The 26,905-nt window shown below is 37.1% G+C and overlaps 1 protein-coding gene across 7 annotated transcripts in view; it reads right to left on the reverse strand.

The window, feature by feature from the left end:
- Window positions 1–597: 597 nt before the first annotated feature.
- The window catches only part of EVI5 (ecotropic viral integration site 5), a 198,364-nt gene continuing 172,056 nt past the window's right edge, over window positions 598–26,905 (reverse strand). For 6 of the 7 annotated variants that reach the window (XM_059375393.1, XM_059375394.1, XM_059375396.1 and 3 more), the window contains one exon: window positions 598–1,015. In XM_059375393.1, the coding sequence (XP_059231376.1) occupies window positions 704–1,015 (312 nt within the window). In that variant the 3' untranslated portion in view covers window positions 598–703. The remainder of the gene's footprint in view (window positions 1,016–26,905) is intronic. The other variant, XM_059375399.1, reaches the window with a different exon arrangement.

Here is a 26,905-nt window from a genome sequence, read left to right on the forward strand (position 1 = left end):
CTACTCTGACTAGTAGGCAATACATGGAACCATCATATGCACATCAAAACTAGAAATTAAAACACAACTTAAACCTCTCAAGACAGATGAATGTTCATTTGTGTTTGTAAAATTATATGGGGGAAAAAAAGCTTTGTGTTTGGGAGCTTTCAGTGGCCTACTACTAAAGCAGTAATTTTAACTGAAAAACAAAACAAAACAAAACAAAAAAACCCAGAAACACTCCCCAACACAAAAACCCAAGATAAATTGGATGTATATCCTGGTCAAATGTTTGTAGACACCTGGCTTGAAAACAAATTGATAAATATGCAATTTGTTAAATGAGCATGAAATATTGCACTAGAGCAGTTTTGTCTGAAGAAAATTCAATTTTCCATAGTCCTGAACTTCAAAATGCTTCCCACATATAAATTGCATTTTCTAAATAAGAAACATTAATATTCAGTAATACTGTTAGAACCTTATTTTTCCCATTAACCATATATACCAGTCTATTTTATGGCAATGGTAGTCAGTGGTGAAGATTTGGCAAAGATAAAAAAGCAGATAAGACTGTAAAATATATATATATATATACATATATATATGTATGTATATATGTATATACGTATGTACATATGAAACAAGTATGTTCCCAAAACCCTTAATCATATGATAACTGATCCCTTAAAAAACCCCACAGTCTAGGTCACAGTGATGGTCAGACAGTGGTTGAGTATGACTCTCTTCTTGGGGGCTGCTCCTTTCGAGCCACTCGGTTGCTGTCTCTGGTCTCCAACGCACTGTCTTCTGTTTCGCTTTCACTACCATCTGCCACAGCGGGGTCCAAAGACATCGGGCCAGACTTTCTGTGCAAAGGAAAACCAACGCCACTTTCCCGTAAGGAATCATCCATAAAATCTTCATCAGAGGAATGGAATGATTCATCATCTCCTATTAAATGGTTGACAATGTGGATTCCATCAAAAGGAGGCTGGCCTGAGAAGACCCTCTGGCCTTTTAGGCACCTGAGCTGTCAAAACAAAACCCATGTTAATATACTCAACTAGGGGAAACACACACACCAAGAAAGCAAACATTTCATGTTTAAAAAAGAAGATAACTTACCTTTTATTTTTTTTTTTGCCATTTGTAGATAAAATAGTAACTACCAATTTTATATGCCTCCTATGTGTTATATAATGGACACATAACTTGTTTTTTTTTTTTAAGATTTTATTTATTTATTTGACACAGACAGAGATCACAAGTAGGCAGAGAGACAGGCAGAGAGAGAGGAGGAAGCAGGCACCCCGCTGAGCAGAGAGCCCGATGTGGGGCTCGATCCCAGGACCCTGAGATCATGACCTGAGCCGAAGGCAGAGGCCCAACCCACTGAGCCACCCAGGCACCCCAGTAACTTGTTATTTTAATTGAAATATCACAACAGTCCTATGTGGTAGATTTTATCATCTTCATTAGAGATTAGAAAATGGAAACTCAGGTAGAGGTAATATTGTGGACACATAGGTAATAGCAAAATTTAGATTCAAATTGAACCTTCATTATATTACAGGAAATATAATGAACTCATGCACCCATCATCTAATTTCAACAATTAACATCATGGACAATCTTATTACATTATACTTCTCCTGTCTCTGGATTACTTTGAGGTAAATCTCAGATATTCTATCAGTTTACCTGTAAATATTTCAGCATGCATTTCTAGAAGATGTGGACTTTAAGACCATACTCTGAACTATCACACATACTGTCTCAAGAGCATATCCCCATAATAATGAAAATCAGTTACAAATAATGAAAATTTGCTATGAATCTCCATCCTATCATAATATCCCAAAGACCACCAAAACACTGTCACACACTCACTCACTCAGGGTAGGAATGCTTCTTTCTACTAATAAGATCTCTCTCTGCAAGGAAGGAACGCCAATAGTATATAATTTTGCCTTCTCTCCCCTACTCCTCCCCAGGGAAGAAGGAGCAACTTCCCTAATGAGGGAAGAGGGGAGAGGACTGCCATGTATTGCTCAGCAATTTCTCTTCTCTTTCCACTTTCAGAACCAGGTTTTGGCTATCCCAGGAGCTTCCCATGGCCACACCTTCATGGGGACATCATGTGCTCCCTGTTACTGGCTGGGCAAGTCTGACTAATTCTAGAGTTCGTTTTCTAGACAAAAACCCATTGTTGTCACAAATCTAAACCACATTCTCCAAAACCAGCCTTTTTAGGATTAAAGGTGACTTCTTTTTATCATCTCCCACTTCTTTGCCCCAGTTATCTTAAACTCTCAAACCTACTGCCATGGATACAACCACTTCTACTACCATAGAATCGAGACATCAGCCCTGTCGTCCTCAAGAGCTTATATCTTAAGCAGGAAATCTAATTTTGATATTGTCACTTGTTTAATTTCTCCCATACACCATGAATTTTCTCCTACAACAGAGCAGAAGAGCTGAAAACAAAACAACCAAAACAATAGCTGAAAAAAACTAATTACCAAAATCTACCTTGACTTGCAAGAATTTGGCTGAAAGAGATCCCATGCCTCCTACCCTTATCGCTACTATTAACCTTCAACTTTGTTTCTCAGGGACAAACTCCTGGTCACTCACTATCTTTCAAATCTTAAGATAAAGCCTGTGTGAAATATTCAGGAAATATTACATATACTTTCAAAACTAACGGTTCTGAAAGTAAAGACATTACAGCCTTGCCATACACCTGCCAGCTATCCTGACAGATTTCCAGGAAGAAGTGAAGAAATGTCAGCACTTCCCTGCTGGTGTGTGACCAACAGGAAACAAGAAGGATGCTGAGACTTCGAACAGTGATGTCTGCCTCAGGTCGACCTTCAACCCTGAAGAAATCCCTATGCCCTAGGCTGAGAGAACAAAATTACAGTGATGTACAATGTAATTTAAGTAACACTGTCTCCCTTGGCAGGGCAGAAAGGATCTAAACTCGAGGGTGAATTTTTAGGGAAAGGGCTCAGAGCACCACAAGGACCTCCCCATAGCTGTGATACCCATGGCAATACTACAACTGCCACGTTCTGATGCAACATCCTATCGCTACATTGCAACACATGATTGAGCGCTCCAAGTGTTAGATTAAGTCAGTTAATCTCTTCCTTTCTTTTCTTCCCAAACCCTTTTGAAGAAATAATACAGAACATGTGTCTTCCTTTTCCCTGACTGTTACCAAAGGAGTACAGCAGGGGAACCACAACTTCCCAAATGAACTGGAAAGCTGTAGCTCTAACAAATTTTACTGCAGTTAAAAAACTGCAGCCTCTTATCAGATGTCATAGGGGATGCAACTAGAGTTTCTTTATTTGAGAACTGCTAATAAAGAATAGCAGAAAAAGGAATATCGGAGAAGAAAAAGGTGAAGGTAAGGGACTCTCTGGTAAAACTGAAGCTGTCCCTTAGTGACTTCTTAGACCTGAACGTGTACATACTGTTTCTGAGGGGAGGGAGGTCTGTGTATGTCCTGAAAAGGGACATCTGCTCACTGAGTTCCCATCACGTGACCTAGAAGGGGCTGAACTTCAGGTGAGGATATCCCGGGGGACTCCTCTTCCTGTGGAGAGAGGTTTAGCTAGAGGAAGGCCAGAGCTAGGCCTTTTAATGTATAGTCTTGGGTGTCTGGATCTGAGAGCTGTACTACTGATCCTGTTACTAGACTTTTAGGAGCTAATTATATTTAAACAAACAAAAAAGACAATTTTCTCAACCTACATCCCCCAAAAAGACTTCCACAGATATTATTGTTGGTAGCACACTTAGATTAGCATATTTCAAAATATGGTCCACTGATTATCTCTATCAGGATAACCAAGGATGATTATTAAAAATCCAGAATCCAGGGGTGCCTGGGTGGCTCAGGGGTTAAAGCCTCTGCCTTCGGCTCAGGTCATGATCCCAGGGTCCTAGGATCGAGCCCTGTGTTGCTCAGCAGGGAGTCTGCTTCCCTTCCTCCCTTTCTCTGCCTGCCTCTCTGCCTACTTGTAATCTCTGTCAAATAAAAAAAAATTTTTTTAAATAAATAAATAAATAAATAAATAAATAAATAAATAAATAAATAAATTCAGAATCCATACCCTGATCTAAGGAATCAAAATCTGGAGAGCGAAACATCTTTTTTAAAGTTTATTTATTAATTGTTTAAATAATCTCCACATTCAACGTGGGGCTCAAATTCACAACCCTGAGATCAAGACTGACAGGCTCCACTGACTGAGCCAGCCAGGTGCCCTGGGAGTGAAACAATTTTACAAGCATCTGAGGAGATCATGATACCTCACAGTTTGAGAATCACTGTGGTAGATCTGTCCAAACCAAATAAGGCTGAGTCAAAAAGGAGTTGATTTACCTGAAATGGAGCTCTTATTCACAGTAAAAGTGCTTCTGAACAGGGAACAACTGCCCGTGTGTCTGGTATACAGAAATGGATATAAGCGGATACCATCGTTCAGTAGTATAAGCAAGCTGTCCAGACCCAAATCCACTACCTGATGGTTGAAACACGGAGCTATCTGTTTAAATGCGTTTTCCTGAAACTTTCTCCTGGCAAAGGGTAGGATCCAGGAATGCGTATATTCAAAAGACCTGAATAATTCTGATGCGCATCCCAGAGTAAGGACCACTACTACAGGCAACATTTTGTCTGTTTGTTCCGCTTTGTTTGGTGTCTCCTATGAATCAATCATAGGATCAGGAATCTGACAAAAGCTACTGACTCTCTTTCTTGAAAAGTACATATAGTATTTTTGCATACCCTTCTGCAGCCCCTTGTCTTTTCTAAGTTTTGGTTAAAGACTATTAGAACATTTTTATAAAGCAACAACAAAACAACTAAACTTTGTGAAATGCCAGTAACACACTCCTATCATGAAAAAGATTTAAAAGGTATTATTTTTCTAGGTGAAATGAGACATAGGTTTTAAAGGCACTGAATGTGACTGGAAGTACTTCTGAGATTCACCAAGGATTGGAATTTTAAGGAAAAGGGACTCTTCTCTGGTGGAATCTTGGGATTTCCCCCAAAGAAGGGTCTCAGCTGATCATAGTCAACAAACTCTATCCAGGAAGTTCTGAGTAGAACTTCCTGTTAGCTTTTTAAGTTCTCCAGACCTAATGTTTGAGCAGGGAGTCGGGTATTTGAAAAAAATCATCTAAGAGATGCTGGGGGAAGGGGTGGGGGGACAGCAACTAGGAGGAAACAGACCATTGGTGAAAAGAAAACTCTTTAAAAATCATTTCTTTCCTCTGAAGAAACTGCATCCATGTAAAACAAAAAACAAAACCAAAAAACCCAGGACACTCTACAAGAGGTTTCAGACCTAATTTTTTCTGACCTGAAAGACATGTGCTTTGAGGCTGAAAAAGCCTACCAAGTATCCATCACAATGGATAAAAGTAGACTTACACAATGGTACCTCATAATGAAATTTCAGGACACTGGGAACAAGAAAAAATAAAGCATCCAGCCAAAAACATTTTATATAAAAAATATTTTATATAAATATTTTATATTTTATATAAAATATTAAGAATCACAATGATAGGGACACCTGGGTGGCTCAATTGGTTACGCCTGCCTTCAGCTCAGGTCATGATCCTGGCATCCTGGGATGAGCCCCACATTGGGCTCTCTGCTCAGCAGTCTCCTTCTCCCTCTCTGCTGCTCCCCCTGCTTGTGCTCTCTCTGGCTCTATCGCAAATAAATTTTTAAAATCTTAAAAAAAAAAAAGGAATTACGATATCAGACTTCTCAACTGTAAACAGAATAGAGCAAGGCCTTCAAAATTCTGAGAAAATATTTCCAACGTACATTTAAAAAATTGAAATTATCTTAAAAAACACTTTAAATACATGGTATGGTTTAATGGATTCCCATGTTGTCATCATCTAGCTATCTGGAAGCAAATGAAAAAGGATTTTTATTTTTTTTATTTTTTATTTTTTAAGATTTATTTATTTATTTATTTGACAGACAGAGATCACAAGTAGGCAGAGAGGCAGGCAGAGAGAGAGGAGGAAGCAGGCTCCCTGCTGAGCAGAGAGCCCGATGTGGGACTCGATCCCAGGACCCTGAGATCATGACCTGAGCCGAAGGCAGCAGCTTAAGCCACTGAGCCACCCATGTGCCCCAAGGATTTTTATTTTTATGTTTTTTTTCTCTTGATAAGTATGATCACATTTATTTTCAATAGATTATATTCTGCCACCAGCAATATTTGAGCATGCCTATTATATCCAGTCTTTGCCAGCATGACCATTACATATTTTTCTCCATCATAATTTGTACTATTATTGTGATTTTCTTTGATTACTGCTGGGATGGTTGAGATTTTCTTTTCTTTTTTTCCAGTATAGTTAACATATAGTATTATATTAGTTTCGGGTATACAACACTTCCATACATTACCCACTGCTTGTCACAAGTGCCCTCCTTAATTCCCATCACCTATTTCACCCATCCCCCCCCAAACCCCCGCCCAGTAATCATCAGTTTTTTCTCTATAGTTAAGAGTCTGTTTCTTGGCTTGTTTCTCTCTCTTGAAATATAGTTTTTAAATAACATTAGACTATTGAACTAGATGTTTTAGAAAAATATAATATATAATCTTATTCTGTACTTCAGATTATTTTATTCTCAAACATGAATACATAAAATAATAAAAACAAGCTTATTGTATGATAAAATGTTTCCTTCTAATGAGTGCCTTCTAGTTCTATAACATTTAAAATTTAGATATTAAGTAGATTTGCCATTTTCCAAATATCAGTTAAAAGACCCACAAACTACCACAGAGATGATCTCACAGACTATTCAACTCAGTAGGTCACTCTGGAGTCCTTACTTTGGGGAGAATGTTGATGTTAACAGCACCCTTTGACTCCCTAATTCTCTAGACCAATAATTAATAAATTGTGTTATGTACAAGAACCTCCTGGGATTATTTTAAAAATATATAGACTCTTGGGCTCTCCTCTCAGACACCTTGATTCATCAGGCAGGACTCAGGGATCTATTTTAAACAAGCACTCCAGGGAGTTCTGAATAGGATGATCTATAGATCACATTCTGAGAGATCCTGCTCTAAATGGATCATATTAAGGGATTTACTATATTAGGATCATGTTAAGAAAATTTGGTAAGGATAAATAAATTTGAACTCAAGATTTCCTTGTTAATTTATCACTGCCACACTGGCCATTGTCATATTTTAAAAATACAATGGTCTGACACACAACTAACTTGGGGGGAAAAAGCAAATAAAAATACAAAGAACTATAAGGCAAATAAATATTTCAAGATATGACACCTTCACCATCTAGTTTCAAATCTATTTCTTATGGGGTGTTTCAGGGGATTCATTACTGAGGAACAGCAACCAGTTTTAGACATCTCACCATCTGAGTTTAGATCAAAGTGAGAGAACATATGTTTATAAAACAGAGTCAGAACCTTCTCCTTTTCTCCTATCAAATGTCAACCTTCAAATTCAAACTTTATTCTGAGGATCAGCTTCATATTCAGGTGACAAACTATACCTTTTGAAGGATAACACGCCTAACCTTAGGAGTATAGTTCTAGCTTTAAAACCCTTGATAGAAAAATGATTTCTTTTCTTTTTCTTCTTCTTTTTTCTTAAAGATTTATTTATTTATCTTATAGGAAGGGGGAGTAAAGAGGGAGAGGGAGAGAGAAACTCAAACAGACTCTGTGCTGAGCCCAATGCAGAGCTCAATCTCAAGACCCTGAGATTGGGATCCACTCAAAGCCAAGAGCCGGCTGCTTAACCAACTATGCCACCCAGGTGCCTTTAAATAGCCTGATATTAAAGAGTCTATTCTGTATGGTTCCATGTAAATAGTTTAAAAAAACAGTTTAAAAACAAGCAAAAAAAGGAGAAAAATTTGGAGTTCAGTGATAGATAACACAAAGTTCATTAAACTTATTCTCCCTGCATTTGTGAACATTTGAAAATTTCCATAATAAAAAACATGTACATTAAAAAAATAAGGTCACCAATAAAATCTCTCAAAAATACTTCCAAATTCATGTGTAGCTGACCATTTTGATAAGGAGTTAGACTCACCATAACAAAACCTCCAAATAATCCAATGGAAAAAAAAAAACCCCAAAAGATAACTGCTTCCTTTATATTTGAAAGTATTTCTTTTTTGTTTTCTGGTATTATTTTGATATTAGTAGTTTAAAAAATTAGCATCTTAGGGCGCCTGGGTGGCTCAGTGGGTTAAGCCGCTGCCTTCGGCTCAGGTCATGATCTCAGGGTCCTGGGATCGAGTCCCGCATCGGGCTCTCTGCTCAGCAGGGAGCCTGCTTCCCTTCCTCTCTCTCTACCTGCCTCTCCGTCTGCTTGTGATTTCTCTCTGTCAAATAAATAAATAAAATCTTAAAAAAAAAATTAGCATCTTAATAAATTTTTATAACATATTTAATACATCAATAGGCATAAATATGTTCATAAGCTTTAATACTGTATTGATTGACACACATATATTGGAGTGTATTATTTATAGATAAGTTTTTTCCAAGTTATAATGAATATTTAAAATCAGCACTGTCTGGGTGGCTGGTCTAATATATTCTACCACTTCCGTTAGCCTCTGATGATGGTGACTGTTTCTTAATCATTTTTGTATCTTAGAGCTCAGCACTCTGACTGGACAAGAGTGGGCACGTGAGAAATATATATGAACTACAATGAAAAGATAACAGGATTCTTAAGAAAGCCCTCTGGTACTCATTATTCATTTCAGAGGGGAGTGCTAATATACGAGACGCCAATAATGTACTGTTTCTTACCTGATATGGACTGCTTCATCATGTTATGCATGAAGAGACAGAGTAAAGAAATAAAAACATACAGAATTTGTTTAAATAATACTTAAAATATGCTGACATACTCATTATAGCTTAAAAAGCTAACAAAATCTTAACCTCTCACGAGCTTCAAAGAGATTGTATTTTAAGATTTCTCTGCATGTATTCAACAATGCTGACCCAAAGAAAGTATTTAGTAATTAGAAAAAGAAAGTGTTGAGATATTATACAACTTATAAAGAATATAGCACAAGAGGTAGTATAGCTAATAAGAAAACAGGAAACTGTCATGTTCATAGTCTGATGAACGTAGGTTTTGACAGGAAATAGCAGAGTTTCTAACTGCATGATAGTAAAAATCCAAACACTAAAAATTAGTATTAAAACCTATTACAGCTATTTCACATAAAAATTATCAGTAAAATTTGAAAGCAGGGAGAAGAATCTGCAGGAATGAATGTTCTGAAGGCCCAAAGGACTTTATAATCATTAAAGATACACAAGTATTTAAAAATTGTTCATTAGTCTACTTCATTAGCTAAACCTCTAGAGGTTAAGACAGAAGTTTCTTTTGTAAAACAGGGAAATGTTATAGCACTAGAGATTTGTAGCCTTTAAATATAACTTCCTAATAAATAATAGAGAAATCCGTGCTGAGAAATGTGATCATCTGGGCCAGTGTCCATGTGGAGAGAGTGTACATGTTCTCTATGTGATTGCTTTCTTCCAGTAAATTATAAACACTGAGAACTAGAAAAGGTTTGGGTTGATTTTTGCATTTGATTTTAAAGAGACACAACAGGTTATCCTTCCTCAATTTTAATGTGTAGGGGTAAAAAAATTAATAATAAACCCTTATAATTATATGAGGTTTTACAGTTAAAAGTGCTTCCATGCATATTATTTCAAGTAGTTAAAAAAATTTCCCCCCATGTGTAACTGGAGGCTGAATTGTACAGACAACTACCACTTTCTGAGATTCAAAAGAGTAAGAAGCGCTGCCACTGAATATTCTGAAAGACAATCAGTCCACAACAAAGTGGAAAAAAGTCATCCACACACCAAAAAAACCCCTAACCAAATGAACTTTGATCACTACTAGACAGGGTTTAAACCATTTAAGTGAGTCATGTGATACCAAGTGAACTGCAAAACAGATGCAATAAGTTTCCAAGTCTGAGTCATATCAGATTATAAAAGCTTCTATTTGTACGTTTGGGTTTATATAATCAATCTTTGTAAAACACTGAACTATCGCTGTTAAAGCAACATGTCTGTAAGTGATGTATAAGATATAATATTTTAAATAACATTATCCTTTACATGAGAAGATGGACATAAAGTTCAATAATCACAAAGATTTGTATTTCTATGTTCTAGAGGCTTTGCTTTCTTTCTCCAAAGTATAATTGGTAATTTTGATGAAATCCTTACATAATAATTTTAATAATTTTTTCAGTTTATGAAATGTAAATGTTTGTAAATGTAAAAAGGAAATGATGTGCTAAATTCTCAATTATCATCTTCTTTCAAAATTGAATCGTACACATGACAAAGATTAAAACTAGCCATAAGCACCCAAACCAAAAGATTTCCAGTGAATCAAAACAGGAAACCAATAAAAGCAATCAATTGGAGGTCATGACTTTTCGATCACTGTATTATATATACAGGAGCAAAAATTCAGAGCTAGAATACTCAAAAGTAGATTAAGTTGAAAAGTTTAAGAGTTCTTTTTTTTTTTTAATAATACAAAATAGACAATGTTGAAAATGGTTCTGGCTTTAAGCTAAGTAAATTATTTTTAAAAACCAGTTAAAGCATTTAAATTTTAAAAACATACAGATTATAAAAAAATGTATAAAATGCAATAGTTAAAACGCATGCTTTTAGAAGCAAAGAAAAAATATGTACCCACAATAAGAAGTGAAATAGGTGGAAAGGAAAGTCTGGCACTGAAGAAATTTATACTGTGTATTTGTTACCAGAGAAGTAGAGAGGGGGAACAATTAAGCCATTTACAAAGAACTCTAAGTCTTTCTATAGTGTATACTTAGATTTATCCAGCATACTACGGCAAACAAAATGAAACTGCATCGTACTCTTCCTGGCAGCTGACACATCTTGATAAAATTGAAACCATTAACATTATTTAGAAGGTACTCTAATGTCAATGGTGATGAGGTTAGGAATATGTGAGCTTCTATGTAAATTTATGACCAATTACAGGAAATAAATCACTTCACACTTGTTTCACTCTGTACTTTTAAAGCTACATCAAAGTACATTTGATTTAACCTTCAGCTGAAGCACTGATAAAATTCAAATGTTTAGCAAAACATCCTCGTCAAAACGAAGTACTTCTTTTCTATCTGGATTGAACTGTTAAGAGGAATCATTCATCTCTAAAGCTAAGTCATGGGTTTTATCAGTCTATCTAATTACCCAATTTTAATCATTTTCTGATAAGGGATTTATATCTAAAATATATAAATAACTTCTACAAATCAATTATAAGAAGACAACCCAATTACAAAGTGAGCAAAGGATCTGGGTTTGCTCTAAACCCAGATTTCTCTAAAGAAGAGTATTTCTCTAAAGAAGGGTATTTCTCCAAAGAAGATACAGATGGCTAATAAGCATATGACAAGATGCCCAATATGATTAGCCACCAGAAAAACACAAATCAAAACCAAAATGAGATGACCTTCATAGTTTCTAGAGTTGGCTGTCACAAAAAGAAGAGATAATATCAACTATTGGCAAGCATGTGGAGAAACTGGAACCCTCAGACACAGCTGGTAGAAATGTAAAATGGTACAGTTCCTTTAGAGAACAGTATATGGCAGTTCTTCAAACGATTAAACATACAGTGACAATATGACCCAGCAATTCCACTAGTAAGTAACATTCAAGACAAATGAAAACATATGGTCACAATGAAATTTGTACATAAATGCTCACATCAGCATCATCTATAAGAGTCGAGAGGTGAAAACAATCCAAATGTCCATCAACCAATAAATGGATAAATACAATGTAGTATACCCATTTGATGGAATATTATCAGGCAATAAAAAGGAATGAAGTACTGATACATGCTACAAATAAATGAACCTTGAAAACATGCTAATAAAGAAACCAGTCACAGATGACCACATATTGTATAATTCCATTTACACGAAATGTCCAGAATCAGGAAATCTGTAGAGTCAGAAAGTAGATTAGTGGTTGCCTAGGGCTGTGGGAAGGGAGCTTGTGGGAAATGAGGAATGACTGCTAACGGGAATGGTATTAGCTTTGGAGTGATAAAAACATTCTAAAATTGTGGTAATGGCTGCATAACTCTGTGAATAGACTAAAAACCACTGAACTGTACACTTAAAAATGGGTGAACTGTATTATATGTGAATTATTTCTCAAACCTGTTTTAAACATATATATGTATAGAAATCAGATAGCCATTTGGTGGGTATATTTCCAATGGAGATATTGCCATATTGAAAATAAATAATTTCCTATTCAGGAAATGTAGAAAATATAACTGATTTAAAAAAATTCATCAACAATGAGAATCTTCAACATCCAATTTTTTCCTCAACAGGAAAAAGAAGTAGTGGCTACCTTCTCTAGCTTCATTTTAATAGGCAGAAAATATTTGCAGTAGAAAGTTTAATGCTGTAGACAGAAGTATTAAGTAAAAGGAGATTAATGCACTGGTAGCATTCAGTTTTTTCCAGAAACTAATTTTAAAAATACATAATATACATATATAGCTACAGATCTACACTCTTTTGTCACTGAACACAAAATGAATTATCAAACAGAAAAGATTAGTATCCCTCTCTTCCTCATTCTGAGGTGCTCATAGGCTGCTTAGTTAAGATTGGGCACTTGTAAACCACATGACCTCATGAATGCTATCTTATCATATCACAGGTTCCTCAGACTGACCACAACAACTTAAATCAGACAGGCAGCAAAGTAGCATGAAGTCTTTGACACATATTATTGGTATGACATTTTAGCTGTCCTGTTCATGGGGAGTGAAAATCTGATTATCTCAAGTCCAACTGCATCTGTGAGATAGGGTCCATAAAAAGCACATGATTTATGGCACTAAAGACTTCCAACCACAATTTAAAATTTTTAGTTTCTGTAAATCTGAGGGAGCTAGTTCATCTTTTATCAATGCTCCTTTCGTTGACAGTACGTTTGTAGAAGAACACATTTACAAATGTTCCTAGTTTGAAAAATACTATGCTACGGTTTCTTTTAAAAACTAGCATTTTAAAACTGAATTACTGGATGCAAAAGAAAATAAGGTCTTAAAAATGACTGGCTACATTTCAAGATCTTGGCATAGCTGAGGAAACTGGACTTTTGGATTTAAGAATATGTAGCACTAAAAAAATAGGTGTGAAGTATTGGGTAGCTTGGGTAACAGGAAGAGACTATCTAAATTAAACGGGAAAGATTCAAATTGGCTCTCAAATGCTTTGTTTGGGCCCAGGTCTTAAAGAGAATACAATTTCAAACATAATCAGGGAAGAAGACTCTATTTTATGGATTTCGTCTTATTTAAGAAAGCTTTATCCTCAGCCATCAAATCAATCTCTCTGAATGCTATTCTCGGAACCACACATGACGAACTGATCAGGCTAAGTCTCTGGTTTCAGAAGCGCCCCTCTCTACTGATCTCCCTGTTGTTTTTATAGCTGCTGCTTCTCTCTCTCCTGAGCTCTTTACTTGCCTCCAGACGTTTGTATATGATGCCCTCTCTGCCTAAACACTTTTCTACTCTCCTTTTCCTGGCTATCTTCTACTCCTTCTTCGACACAGTTCAGGTAGCCCCACACCCAGAGACTTTTGGATGCATTTCTCATGGTTCTACCACAGCGCTGTCCATATAGACTATTCTCCCTACCAGTCTGAATTCCTTCACAAGTGGGACTATGACTTCTAGATACCCAGTGCAGGACTGGGATGGAACGCACTTTAAAGATTACTTAGCATGACTGCTTTAGGATGCAGTAAATGAGGCAAGGCCTGAGGCATGTGTGGGAGCTAAATGATGTCAAATGCTCACTGACTGAGTGACTGTATGAAGTAAACCGGCATCCTAAGGGCATACAGTTAACCAGTGATAGAACCAGGCCTAGAATCCAGGTCTCCTGACTCTAAGCTCGGTGTTCCAAAACTGATAGTTTCTCAACCATGTATAGTAAGTTCTTTTTGGAGAACAAAGACACAATATTCAGAAACAAAACTAAACATCAAATTAAAAAACAGGTTGGGGCGCCTGGGTGGCTCAGTGGGTTAAGCTGCTGCCTTCGGCTCAGGTCATGATCTCAGAGTCCTGGGATCGAGTCCCACATTGGGCTCTCTGCTCAGCAGGGTGCCTGCTTCCTCCTCTCTTTCTGCCTGCCTCTCTGCCTACTTGTGATCTCTCTCTGTCAAATAAATAAATAAAATCTTAAAAACAAACAAACAAACAAACAAAAATCCAGAACTGTTATTAAGAATTTGATAAATTACACATATATCTATAATTTTTCCTCTCTTCTCCCTTTTATGGATGCATTTAGAAATACTGGCATGATAATGAAAGGAGAAAGTAAGAGTTAGATGGAGAGTAGGGATAATTAATTAATTTTTGTTTAAAGTAGGCTCCCCAACCAGTGTGGAGCCAACACAGGGCTTGAGCTCATGACCCTGAGATTAACACCTGAGCTGAGATCAAGAGTTGGGAGCTTAACCAACCGAGCCACTCAGGAGCCCCAGGATAATCAGCTTTTAAACAAATGAAACATTTTAAAAATGAGTACACAAGTCTTAAAACTCGAGTATACGAGTAAAGTCACTGGATTTTCAGACTCTAGCTCATTTGGTTGCCCAAATCAGGCTGAATGAAATCTTTAAGCATAACCTATTAGTTTCACTTAAATGTTAACAAGTTCTTCTAATACTGTAGTGACATTAAAATCTTACTGGTATCATACATATTGATGAAATGGTTTCTTTAAAAAAATTATATGGTTTATTTTGTGTAGTGTAAGTCAACAGTTAACCATGTAATTCATTGTAGGGGAGAGAGAGAATCTTAAGCAGGATCCACGCCATGTTGAGCCCAATATGGGGCTTGATCTCACAACCCTGGGATCTTGACCTGAGCTGAAATTGAGAGAGGCTTAACTGACTAAGCCACTCAGGTGTTACTGAAATAGTTTGAGCATTTATATCTTATTTTTCTCATATCTAAGACTGAAGAATATGCGATTAGATGGTGTTTTCAGGGGAATGCTAATGGAATAAGTCTCTCCTATCCTTAGTCAATAAAGTCTATTAAAGAACGGCTATAAGCAAACCTGTCACTATAGGTGTTATAGTTACTTCTAGTTCCTTTAAGAAATGCTTCTTATTGGGGCATTTAGGTGGTTCAGTTGGTTAAGTGGCTGACTCTTGATTTCAGCTCAGGTCATGATCTCAGGGTCCTGAGATCAAGCCCTGAGTTGGGTTCCATACTCAGCAAGGAGTCTGCTTGAGGATTTTCTCGGGTTCTTCTTCCTCTGCCCCTCCCCTCACTTGCCCTTTCCCATTCTCTGTTTCCCTAAAATCAATCAGTCTTTAAAAAAAAAAGATGCTCATTATGTCTTTACTTTTCATGATCTAAGTGGTATTTGACATCCAGTTTCCCTTAAGTGGTTTTTAAAAAATTTTTTTAAATATTTTATTTATTTATTTGACAGAGAGATCACAAGTAGGCAGAGAAGCAGGAAGAGGGGGGGGGGGAAGCAGGCTCCCTGCTGAGCAGAGAGCCCGATGCGGGGCTCCATCCCAGGACCCTGAGATCAGGGCCCGAGCGGAAAGCAGAGCCTTAACCCACTGAGCCACCCAGGTACCCCATCCCTTAAGTAGTTTTTTATGACTTACATTTCCAATCTAATTGTTGGAACCACTTATTAAGCAATTTATAGATTAGCACTAATAGGCATTGTCTCACCACAATGCATTTGAAAATCTAGCTATTCTTGTTTACTGTAAAGTACTATTTAAAAACTTGCCACTTAGTGGGGTGCCTAGGTGGCTCAGTTGGTTAAGCGTCTGCCTGCGGCTATGGTCATGATCCCAGGGTCCTGGGGAATTGAGTCCTGCATCGGGCTCCCTGCTTGGTGAGGAGACTGCTTCTCCCTTTCCTCCCTGCTCCTACTAGCTTGTGCTCTCTGTCTCTTTGTGTGTGTGCGTCTCTCTCTCAAATAAATAAAGAAAATCTTAAAACAAAACAAAATCTCTCCCCAAAACAAAAAAAACTTGCCACTTAGTACCAGAAAACACAGAAGTGCTCAAAGACTAATGGGATTTTAGAAAGAAAAAAGAAAAGAAAAGAAGAGAGGAGGGGAGGGGAGGAGAGGGGTAGAAAGGAGGGGAGGGAAGGGGAGGGTAAAGAAAGGAAGAACAGAAAAAAAAAAGGGAAAAGAAAAGAGAAAGAGAGAGAGATGTTTGAAAGACTTTCCACTGGTCAAATTCAGGACAATTTGATTACCAAGAGAACTGATTGAATTCAGGAGTTCATAGTACTGTGTTGGGATTTTTGAAAGACTCTTAGAAATATAAGGCTGACTAAGGCATAGTCTTTGCTTCAAGGAACTCACAGTTTAGCCTGTCCCTAAGCATCAAGGACAGTATAACAACCCTTAATTAAAATAAGCAAAATTGGGGTGCCTGGGTGGCTCAGTGGGTTAAAGCCTCTGCCTTCAGCTCGGGTCATGGTTCCAGGGTCCTGGGATCGAGCCCCAAATTAGGCTCTCTGCTCAGCGGGGAGCCTGCTTCCTCCTCTCTTTCTCTCTGCCTGCCTCTGCCTACTTGTGATCTCTGTCAAATAAATAAATAAAATATTTTAAAAAATTAAAAAAATTAAAAAAATAAAACAAGCAAAATTATGTGCTGTTGTTTTCTCCCATTTCTGAACTATTAAGTACTCACTATCAATATCAACCATATAGTCTTTGTTAAATTAAGTGTTCCACTTTCCCCAGCAGATTGTAAATTCCTTGAGAGTAAGACTACACTGTACTTTGCATAGCACAATATCAGAAAAATAGCCCATAGTCTCTTAATAGTCTCTTAAGGTTATTTATTTTGTCCTTCAGTTCTGAGTACCAGATTCAAATCCCTCATTTCTGATTGATTCTATAGTCTCTAATTTGGCTGCTTACCCAGATTTTATCCTAAAACTCTCTTAAGGCTTATCCTTCCGTAGTCAATGCCCTGAAGAGGCTTCTTTCCTGGGTATCTCATCCTCTCTAGGGTCTAATTCCTTCTCTTACCTTGTTTTTTACTTTTAATTTCCCTTTTTTAAGTGATTTCATTATCTCACCTTACCCTCTTCTACTGGACCTTTTTTGTCATGTTCTGAGGATTCAACTCTAGTTCTTCAATGAAATCATCATCATCAGAAACACCTATTTTCATCAGCAAATTCAAACATCTTTTTGACCTATAGTAGGAATAGGATACATACAAAGAGGCATATAATTGGGTCAAACACTGCCCCTCTTCTATGAATATAGCATAAAACTGGAATGTGGTCTAAAAGTCTTAAATAAAAAGTAGCGTATCCTGTGTGGTGTTATTATAGTTTTTCCTCTGTGTTTCATATTCTTTTTGGAGGCAAAGAATGAATGGAAAGATATACAGTCTTGGAGATTTTAAGAAATTAACCTAGAAACAACTGCTAGAAGTTTGGTTACAAGTTAAATAATAAACTCCTGTAGCAGAATGTATTGAATAGCTGAGCTAATTTATGTGCTTGGGTAAGCTTATATTTCTTAAATAATAAGTATATCTGAAATGGGGTAACTATTTTTATATAGTTCTATGTTTCTGGGAATGTCAAATTTGGCTAGAAAATCTCAGTTGCCTCTGTTTTCAGAAAATCAACTAAGATTTAAAAGTTAAGATTTTAGTAGCACCTACTGGAAACTGAAGTAGAATCTCTAGGGTCAAGTCACACCAATTCCCCAGTTTCAGATGGAAGAGAAATCCAGAACCTGATGCTGGAAGAAAAGTAAAGAATACTAGGTGGTAGTAGAGTTCTACTAAGTAGACGTTAGGTTCCCATCTGAGAGAAGTAATTAATTTAATTTAATTCACTACATCTAACGTGTGACAATTAAATGGGTCGGCAGGACTGTGGGAGGACAGTGGGATGTAGCAGATCAGAAGTCAGGATGCCTGGGCAGTAGTTCTGGCTCTGCCACCAACTAGCTGTGTCACTTTGGGTAAGTCCTGTAACGCTTATGCCCTCAGCTTCCTCATTTATCAAGTGAAAAACCAGATAAACTTTAAGAACACGCCTGGCTTTAAAAAATGTGAATCTGAAATCTCAGCTTTATGTCTTCTACACAGTAATATTATTGCAGACATTAAATATTGTACACTGTACAGTTTTTAAATCTTATGACTTCAAATAAGATAAAATATCTGAGATTAAACAGCACATATAAAAGGAATAGGAATAACAAAACCAATTTAAAAAAGTCATTAAAAATGAATTTTTAGGGGTGCCTGGGTGGCTCAGTAGATTGTCTGTCTGCCTTCAGCTCAGGTCATGGTCTCAGGGTCCTGGGATCGAGCCTCGCATCAGGCTCCCTGCTCAGCCTGCGTCCCCACCTCCCACTGCCTGCTTCTCTGCCTACTTGTGCTTGCTCTCTACCTCTCTTGAATAAATAAAGTCTTAAAAAATAAAATTAAAAAAAAGAATGAATTTTTAATAGGAAGTTAAATGAAGGTTTTAAGATTTAAAAACAGTGCTAAACATTTTTTTAAAGATTTTATTCATTTATTTGCAAGGCAATGCACAAGTAGGGGGAGTGTAGCAGGCTCCCAACTGAGCAGGGAGCCTGACACAGGACTCTATCCCAGGACCCTGGGATCATGACCTGAGCAAGAAGGCAGATACTTAAATGACTGAGCCACCCAGGTGGCCAGAACTAAACAGTTTATTTAAAGAGCCTTAAAAAAATTTTCAGAGGAGTACAAACATAATCTCTCATTATCTACATAAGACCTTCAGCAGCAAAAAAACCCCAATTTTCCTACAGAAAGGCTTGTGTGAGCTCCTGCATGATATTTTACATTGCTTTAACTAGAGAAAAAACAAATTTAAGGGAATAAGTTCTTTTATTAAAAAGTTGCCACACTGGGGGGTGCCTGGGTGGCTCAGTGGGTTAAGCCTCTGCCTTCGGCTCAGGTTATGATCTCAGGGTCCTGGGATCGAGCCCTGCATCGGGCTTTCTGCTCAGTGGGGAGACTGCTTCCCTCTCTCCTTCTGTCTGCCTCTCTGTCTACTTGTGATCTCTCTCTCTGTGTCAAATAAAATCTTAAAAAACAAATGCCACACTGGGAAACTGGGCACTTTTTACTGTAACAATATGCATGAAAGCTTGTAACTCCCATCTATGGAAATTTTTTTAAACAATAATTCTAAAACCAAGATTCAGTCATCAACAGAATACTGTATTTATTCCTTACTTCTTCCTCCATCAGTACACTGTTGCTATCAATACAGTTTATAAAAATGTCATTCTTATCCTCTGTAAACTAGGTAATATCCTTGGAGTTTTGCAAGATTTAAAAGGAAATAAAGACTGGTAGAAACAGGCAATACAGAATAAGCATATAGTTAAACAAAAATATTATTATTTAGTTTGAAATAAAGAGGAAAAAAAAAAGCTACCAATAATTACAGCCGAATTACTAAGTTCCTTTCTACCTTTGATATTCTGATTTGAATGTCTAGATGAAGATCCATGTTAAATTTGATCAACGTTAAATGAGCCTTTAAGCTTCTTTATTAAAAGTTTGGGGCGCCTGGATGGCTCAGTGGATTAAAGAATTAGCCTTGTCTCAGGTCATGATCCTGGGATTAAGCCCGCCTGGAACTCTGCTTTTCCCTTTCTTCCCTGCTCATGCTCCCTCTTGCTGTCTCTGTCTCTCTCTCTCTCAAATAAATAAATAAAATCTTTAAAAAATAAATAAATTCAAGTTCAAGTGATTTTATTAACTACTTTTAAACTGGGAATGTAGAGCAAGGAAAAAAAGAAACACAGTTACAAAAGGGTAGTCTGTCATTTGATTATAAAAGCTCCTCATTTCAAAAATTCTAGTTTTGGGGCTCCTGGATGGCTCAGTTGGTTAAGCCTCTGCCTTTGGCTCAGGTCATGGTCCCAGGGTCCTGGGATCGAGCCTCACATTGGGCTGCCTGCTCGGAGGGAAGCCTGTTCCTTCCTCTCTCCCACTCCCCGTTCTTGTGTTCTCTCTCTTGCTGTCAAATAAATAAATAAAGTCTTTAAAAAAAATTTCTAGTTTAATAAGGGAGTATACACATTAAACATATTAATAATGGACAGGACATTCAAAATACTTTCTGGTAGATACTTTACTAAATCTATAGCTCAAGCATGAACAGTTATCAGAACTGAAAAAAGATTACTCACATATAAACATTTTCTAAGGCAAACTTCAGAATGGGCATTCTTTAGATTTCCTTTTATTTACTCAAACTCCTAATTTTGTACTTGGCTGGTAGAAATAAAAGATTCTTGTAACATACGGTAACTTCAAAGACTATCTCCTTAACAAAAAAGACAGGATGACAAAAGCCCTGGGTACTGGGAATGAGCACAGAAGCTATCCTTTAAATGAAAGTTGGCTTCATCTACCTGGGTTGTATGTTATTTATAGCATCCTATAATCGTGTTTTACATAGTTTTGTTTCTGGCCAGCTTTGTCCTGAAATAGCTTATATTTCTTCAAGTTCTTCAGGAAGGGGGTCTCAGTAATTGTTCAGTGACAGACAATTCCTCCTGTCAAGTTCTTTCATAAATCATCCATCATTCTCTAATAAACGGTAAAAACACACACACACACACACACAACGCTGAAGATATCTTTCTTAATATATTCATTCTTTAAGAGGATCAGAGAAGTTTATAATTTAATTAAAATAACTACGTTGAAATACTCTCTTCTTGAAGTCTCCTTTCTAGGGCTCCTGTATCTACAGTCGCCAGTTTCCCTCTCATCTTACTGGTAGTTTTGATCTCCTTTATTGGCTCTCTTTTTTTTTTTTTTTTTTAAAGATTTTATTTATTTGACAGAGAGAGATCACAAGTAGGCAGAGAGGCAAGCAGAGAGAGAGAGGAAGGAGGAAGCAGGCTCCCTGCCGAGCAGAGAGCCTGATGCGGGACTCGATCCCAGAACCCTGAGATCATGACCTGAGCCGAAGGCAGAGGCTCAACCCACTGAGCCACCCAGGCGCCCCCTCCTTTATTGGCTCTCTTGATCTGATAGGTCAGGAGTACCACAGACTTGCTCCTAGAACCCCTTCCCTTCACCTATGAATAACATTTATAGGCCAATAACTACTATACCTATTTTTAGCCCCAACATCTATTTAGAACATCATACATACCCACTGCCCACTCCATATTTTCATTTTAATGTTTAATAGCAATCTTAAGTTTAACATAAACAAAACAGAGGTCTTGATAGTCTACCCTTCCCAACCTCAGTAAATGTAACCAACCAATCATTCAGATGTCAAGTAAAAAAATCTCTGGAGTCATTGACTGTTTTATCTTATGTCTCTCATACAATCCATCAGCAAGTTCTCAACCTCGAAAACCTAGCTTTTAATACATTCCACTTCTCCCATTCTTCTAAGGATGTGGCTAACATTTCCACTTCTCTCATCCTTCTAAGCCACCTTTGCTCTTACCTAGACTATATTAACAGCCTCCATTTCCCTGTTTCTATTCTTGCTCTCTTACAATCAATTCACCATACAGCAGGCAGGGCAAATCAGATCACATCACTCTTTGCTTAAAACCATCCAAAGGCTTCCCACTGAATCAAGAATAAAACAGTCTATTTATCCTGGCTTATAAAGCGCTATTTAGGAGTTGATTTCAACTACCTCTTGAATCTTATCTCATACCATTTTCTTCCCCACCCTCCACTATACTCAAGTCACATTTTAGTATGATTTCTCACGAAGTCCACTACATTTCCCTCAAGGTCTTTGTACTAGTTGTTTCTTCAGCCTGGAACGTTCTTTCCACTGATATTCTGCACATCAGGAAGCTTCTTTGCATTCCTATCACAGCTTTTACAATACCCTACTAGCAAAGTCTTTTGAAATTACATTTTGAAATTACATTACATTCCTATAGTTTTCTTTACTCTGTCTCACAAAATTGTAGTTTGCTATTTTGCATCATTTACAAACTTGCTTCATTATGTCTCGAACAAGGGAGGGTATTTATTAATGAACAAAAATGCTCTAAAGATTTTTTCTTTCTTTTTAAAAATAGCATGGAGGACAAGGGGAGATGGAGAGGAGAAGGGAGTTGAGGGAAATTGGAAGGGGAGGTGAACCATGAGAGACTATGGACCCTGAAAAACAACCTGAGGGTTTTGAAGGGGGGAGGGGTGGGAGGTTGGGGGAACCAGGTGGTGGGTATTGGGGAGGGCACAGATTGCATGGAGCACTGGGTGTGGTGCAAAAACAATGAATACTGTTAGGCTGAAAAAAAATAAATTAAAAAAAAAGATAAGGTTTGTTTTGTTTGCCTTCATATTCTAAGTTTAGTACCTTGCAGTCAAATGAAAGTCCTGCTTCGAGCTTCTGCTACTTACTGATAGGTGTCTGTGGACATGTTATTTGGCCTCTCTGAGACTATATATAAAATGGGAATAATAATTTTCACAAGATAATTGTGAAGATTAAAATAATCATCCAAAGTATTTACACCCAGTCTAGCAACTACCACTAGCAAGCTTAATGAAAAAAGGGAAAACTTGCTCTATGTATAAAACTTATTAAGCAAATATGACTAGAATTAATTTTTTGAGATTGTAAGGACATAAAGCACATTAAAACTATTATGACACAAAAATTCAGCAAAGCAGGTGTGCCTGGGTGGCTCAGTCATTATTAAGCAATTGCCTTCAGCTCATCCCAGGTTCCTGGGATTGAGCCTGCATCAGGCTCCCAGCTCAGCGGGAGGCCTACTTTCCCTCTCCGACTTCCCCTGCTTATGTTCCTGCTGTCGCTGTCTCTCTCTCTGTGTCAAACAAATATATAAAATCTTTAAAAAAAAAAAAATCAACAAAGCTGTTTAATATAAAAAGATTTAATTTTTTGCATGTGAATTATCTTTAGACTGGAATAAATTTACCTATTCCTACGTCTACCAGAATATATCACATCAAGAACAAGTAAAAACACAATTTATATTCGAAAACGTATTCAGATCAGCTGTTTAGTATACATTTTCCTATACAATAGTACTGTAAAAGGCAGCAAGGCTCCAAAGGGCCCAGAGAACCCCAGTCAACTGGTAATAAAGAGTTGGGTGAACAATAAGATTATACTTCTCAGTATGTCTATACCTACATGAGTCCTGAGTATATTTCTTTTAGTTTCTAAATGAGAATAATTTTCTACCTTCTTCTATTTCCCTTTCCTGGCATTTAGAAAATATTCTTTGTCTTCAGTGGTCAGTAGCCATAAGAAGACAGACCTATGTTGCAAAAGTACATGGCTTATTCGTTCCTGGAACCTACAATTTTGGTTTATGTATCTGACTTATATGTTCCTGATGCTCAATCTGTGTGACAAATTTCTTCTCATTTTTCAAAACCCAACCCACATGCTGTTACCATTTTATTGCTATATGTTTCAAAGGAGGCATAGCATATGGTAGTTAAGTGCATGAACGGGCTTGGAGTCCTATAGTCTGAACTAACCTCCTACTTCTATCACTAACTACTGAATGACCATATTTAATACCGCAGAACCTTAGTTTTATTACATGCAAAACACAAATAATGACAATGCTTCCTATTTCATAGGAATGTCGTGAAGAAGCGATATAAATATAACATTTAGGACAGTGTCTGGTACAGAGCAACTCTTAAATGAATGGTAACTGCTATAATGCAGTATTTTTCATTACGTATTATAATTTATTTGAATACTGATCTCTGTTGTTAGGCTGTAAGCCCCTTGGGGGATAGGAGTTGTGTTTCAGTCTGTATCTTTAGTTCTAAACACAGCTACTAGTAGGTGATATAATGATAGATGGTTGGGAGGGCAGGAGGTGGGGAAGATGGAATAAGGAAAGACTTGAACTGGGATCCAGGTTCTTTTCTATGTATGCCATGAGGACAGGATGTACAGAGAGGGGAAGATTTAACCAAGGCTCTTGCCAGATCTGAGGCAGCAAGCATTTCTACAGTGGCTTCTAGGAGGGTCTTAGCAGGGTGTAAGAGGCTCCAAGTTAAAACATCCTTATGTGAAGTAGGTAAAATTAAGAGCATTATTAGCTAGGTGGTGACAGTAGGAACTTCTGGGGTCGGAAGTCAGAGCAGGCACTCCGACGGATCACAGTACACTGCAGTAAGTGAAGGTAAATCTCCATTTGCAACGCTGACAGGGAGGGAGAGGAAGCTCTGGGCGCTAGGTCAATTGCAGAATTCACTTCTAATGTTTCAGGGAGGAACAACACAGTTAAAATATTGTCATTAAGTGCCATTCTTTAGATTTTTAAATATTGATGACATGTTTTCTAATCTAATGTCTGTAAACAGCACAGAAAAGGATAGGCCAAACTCGATTCAATCCTGCCTCAACCATTTACTACTTGTATAACCAGGGCAAGTTACTTAATTATTGTGACTCTGTTTTCCTATTTATTCAACTGAGAATACTACCATCATGTGGGAATATGATGAGGGTTAGTAATAGTATATGTGAAGTATCTGACATAATGCCTGACCAATAGAGGGTATTCAATAAACAGTAACTACTATTGTTCTATTATAGACCTGCAAAGTTTCTCTCAACATTTCCTTCAACATTTTTTTTTAAGATTTTTATTTATTTATTTGATAGACAGAGAGAGATCACAAGTAGGCAGAGAAGCAGGCAGAGAGAGAGAGAAAGAAGCAGGCTCCCCGCTGAGCAGAGAGCCCGATGTGGGGCTCGATTCCAGGACCCTGAGATCATGACCTGAGCCGAAGGCAGAGGCTTAAACCACTGAGCCACCCAGGCGCCCCTCCTTCAACATTTTAAGAAGTATAATAGAGTGACTACTAAACAGTCACATGCTCACATATAACCTTAATATCTGAAAGTTAATTTTTTGTTGAAAGCTAAAGACTCTGGCAAATTCTAACACAGAGGGCAAAAGTTAAGTTGGAGGGATTAGACTGTCTTTGGTTATGGGCTTTTTTCTTCAGTGTGAAGTGCTATAGCACAAGAACGAAAATCACTAGAATAAGAAAGTGGTACCTTATGTAACCCTCTTAAGAAGCTGGTCTAACCAATAGTATATGGATAGTGCACTTAAAACCATTACCTTGGTTTAACATTTCATTTGTTTTCACTTAACCTTTCTTTAGTTGTAAAACTTTGAAACAGGTCAATGTACTAAAACCTGCTCTGAAAACACAATGAATAGCAACCCCTAACTGAAGACCTATAATGATTTCATTTTATCTAGTAAATTTAATCTTGTCTAGCTTTGAAGATTCACCATAAGCTGGTTCTATTCACTCTGCCCTCACTTCCCACCACAAAATCACATTAATTTTTAATCGAGTCTGGCCTCTAAATCCCATACCCATGCTGGCTTACTCTCACCTCTGCACTCTTGTGTGGTCCCCGGCTGCACTGTACTTACCCTCTTCTCTACACATTTTCTCACTGGGGCCTACTTAAGCCCAGGACCTGCGCACTTTGAATAACACAATTAGCATCTCATCACAAACTGTTCTAGCTTTTACTTTACACAATCTAGCTCTTTACTTTAACAGTAGAAAATTCTACTCAGTTAATTTTCTTTCCATGTTCATGCAACACAAAAGATTACTTTCACAGCCCATACTACAGAAGTGACATTAGAGTCAGACCTCTCATAAACCGTTTTCTGCCAGTCCTGATGAGGAGATTATCCTTATTTTTAGTTAAGGTACATGACAGGCAAAATTAATGTTGGCTGATTTTTAGATGAGTCTTGGAAATAAGGTCAATCCCCATACAATTTTCTTAATTCAGCAACATTAAAGCTTCCTAATCACTCTAAGTCAAAATTATAAAGGGAAGATGGCTTTACTGTAGTCAAAAATTCCTTTGAGAAAAGCTTTTGAACACAAGGAATAATTCCTAGGGTTCTCAAAACAATAAGAATTTCTAGAACATCTTATTTATAATTTGTTCTTTTACACATGGTTATTAGATCAGAACAGATTATAAAAACTGCACACAAATAAGTAAAGATTATACATAATCCTGAATCCCTTAAATGCTATCATGGTTGAAAAATCACAGGAATGACCCCCAAAATTTCAGGATAAGTCACATTAAACCACATTTAAGATTTATCATTTTTGTTACTGTTTTGTTTCTCCATTCAGAACTTAACTTAGATTGACTATCTCTGGGAGGTATTACCCAAAACACCCAGCTTTAACTGAAGGGTGTAATACCAGGAAAGAGTAATGTCCAAACTTTTTCCTTTGAGGTTTAAATTAATTTAGGGGTCAAAATGAGTTTCTTTCTTAACAAATGAGGTTGTATTACCCACTCAAATCTTATCATTGTGAATAAACCTTATTGTACAAATAATTCAAGATAAGAAACATGCTTTTATATTAATGTTTGGATAAGTTCTTATCATTAGAAAATAATAAAGGACAAGGAAACTGACCTAGAACCACATTAACAAAAAGTATCTCTCTAATCAAACACATTAATTTGAATTACTTGGAGTACTTAATAATAGTATTTGTCAATTTCGTGAGTTGAATCTCACAGATTCAAGGTAGTGCCAGTTTAAAAAGTGTTTAGATACTAAGAAATCTGTTAACTGATATTAGGCAAGTATCCTTTTTTGCAATCTCAGTAATACCACCGTAAGGGAATAAGAAGACAAGAGTAAAAAGACTTCCCTCTATCTACAACGG

Source organism: Mustela nigripes, chromosome 14 (genome assembly GCF_022355385.1).
Source record: "Mustela nigripes isolate SB6536 chromosome 14, MUSNIG.SB6536, whole genome shotgun sequence".
Classification (NCBI taxonomy): Eukaryota; Metazoa; Chordata; class Mammalia; order Carnivora; family Mustelidae; genus Mustela; species Mustela nigripes.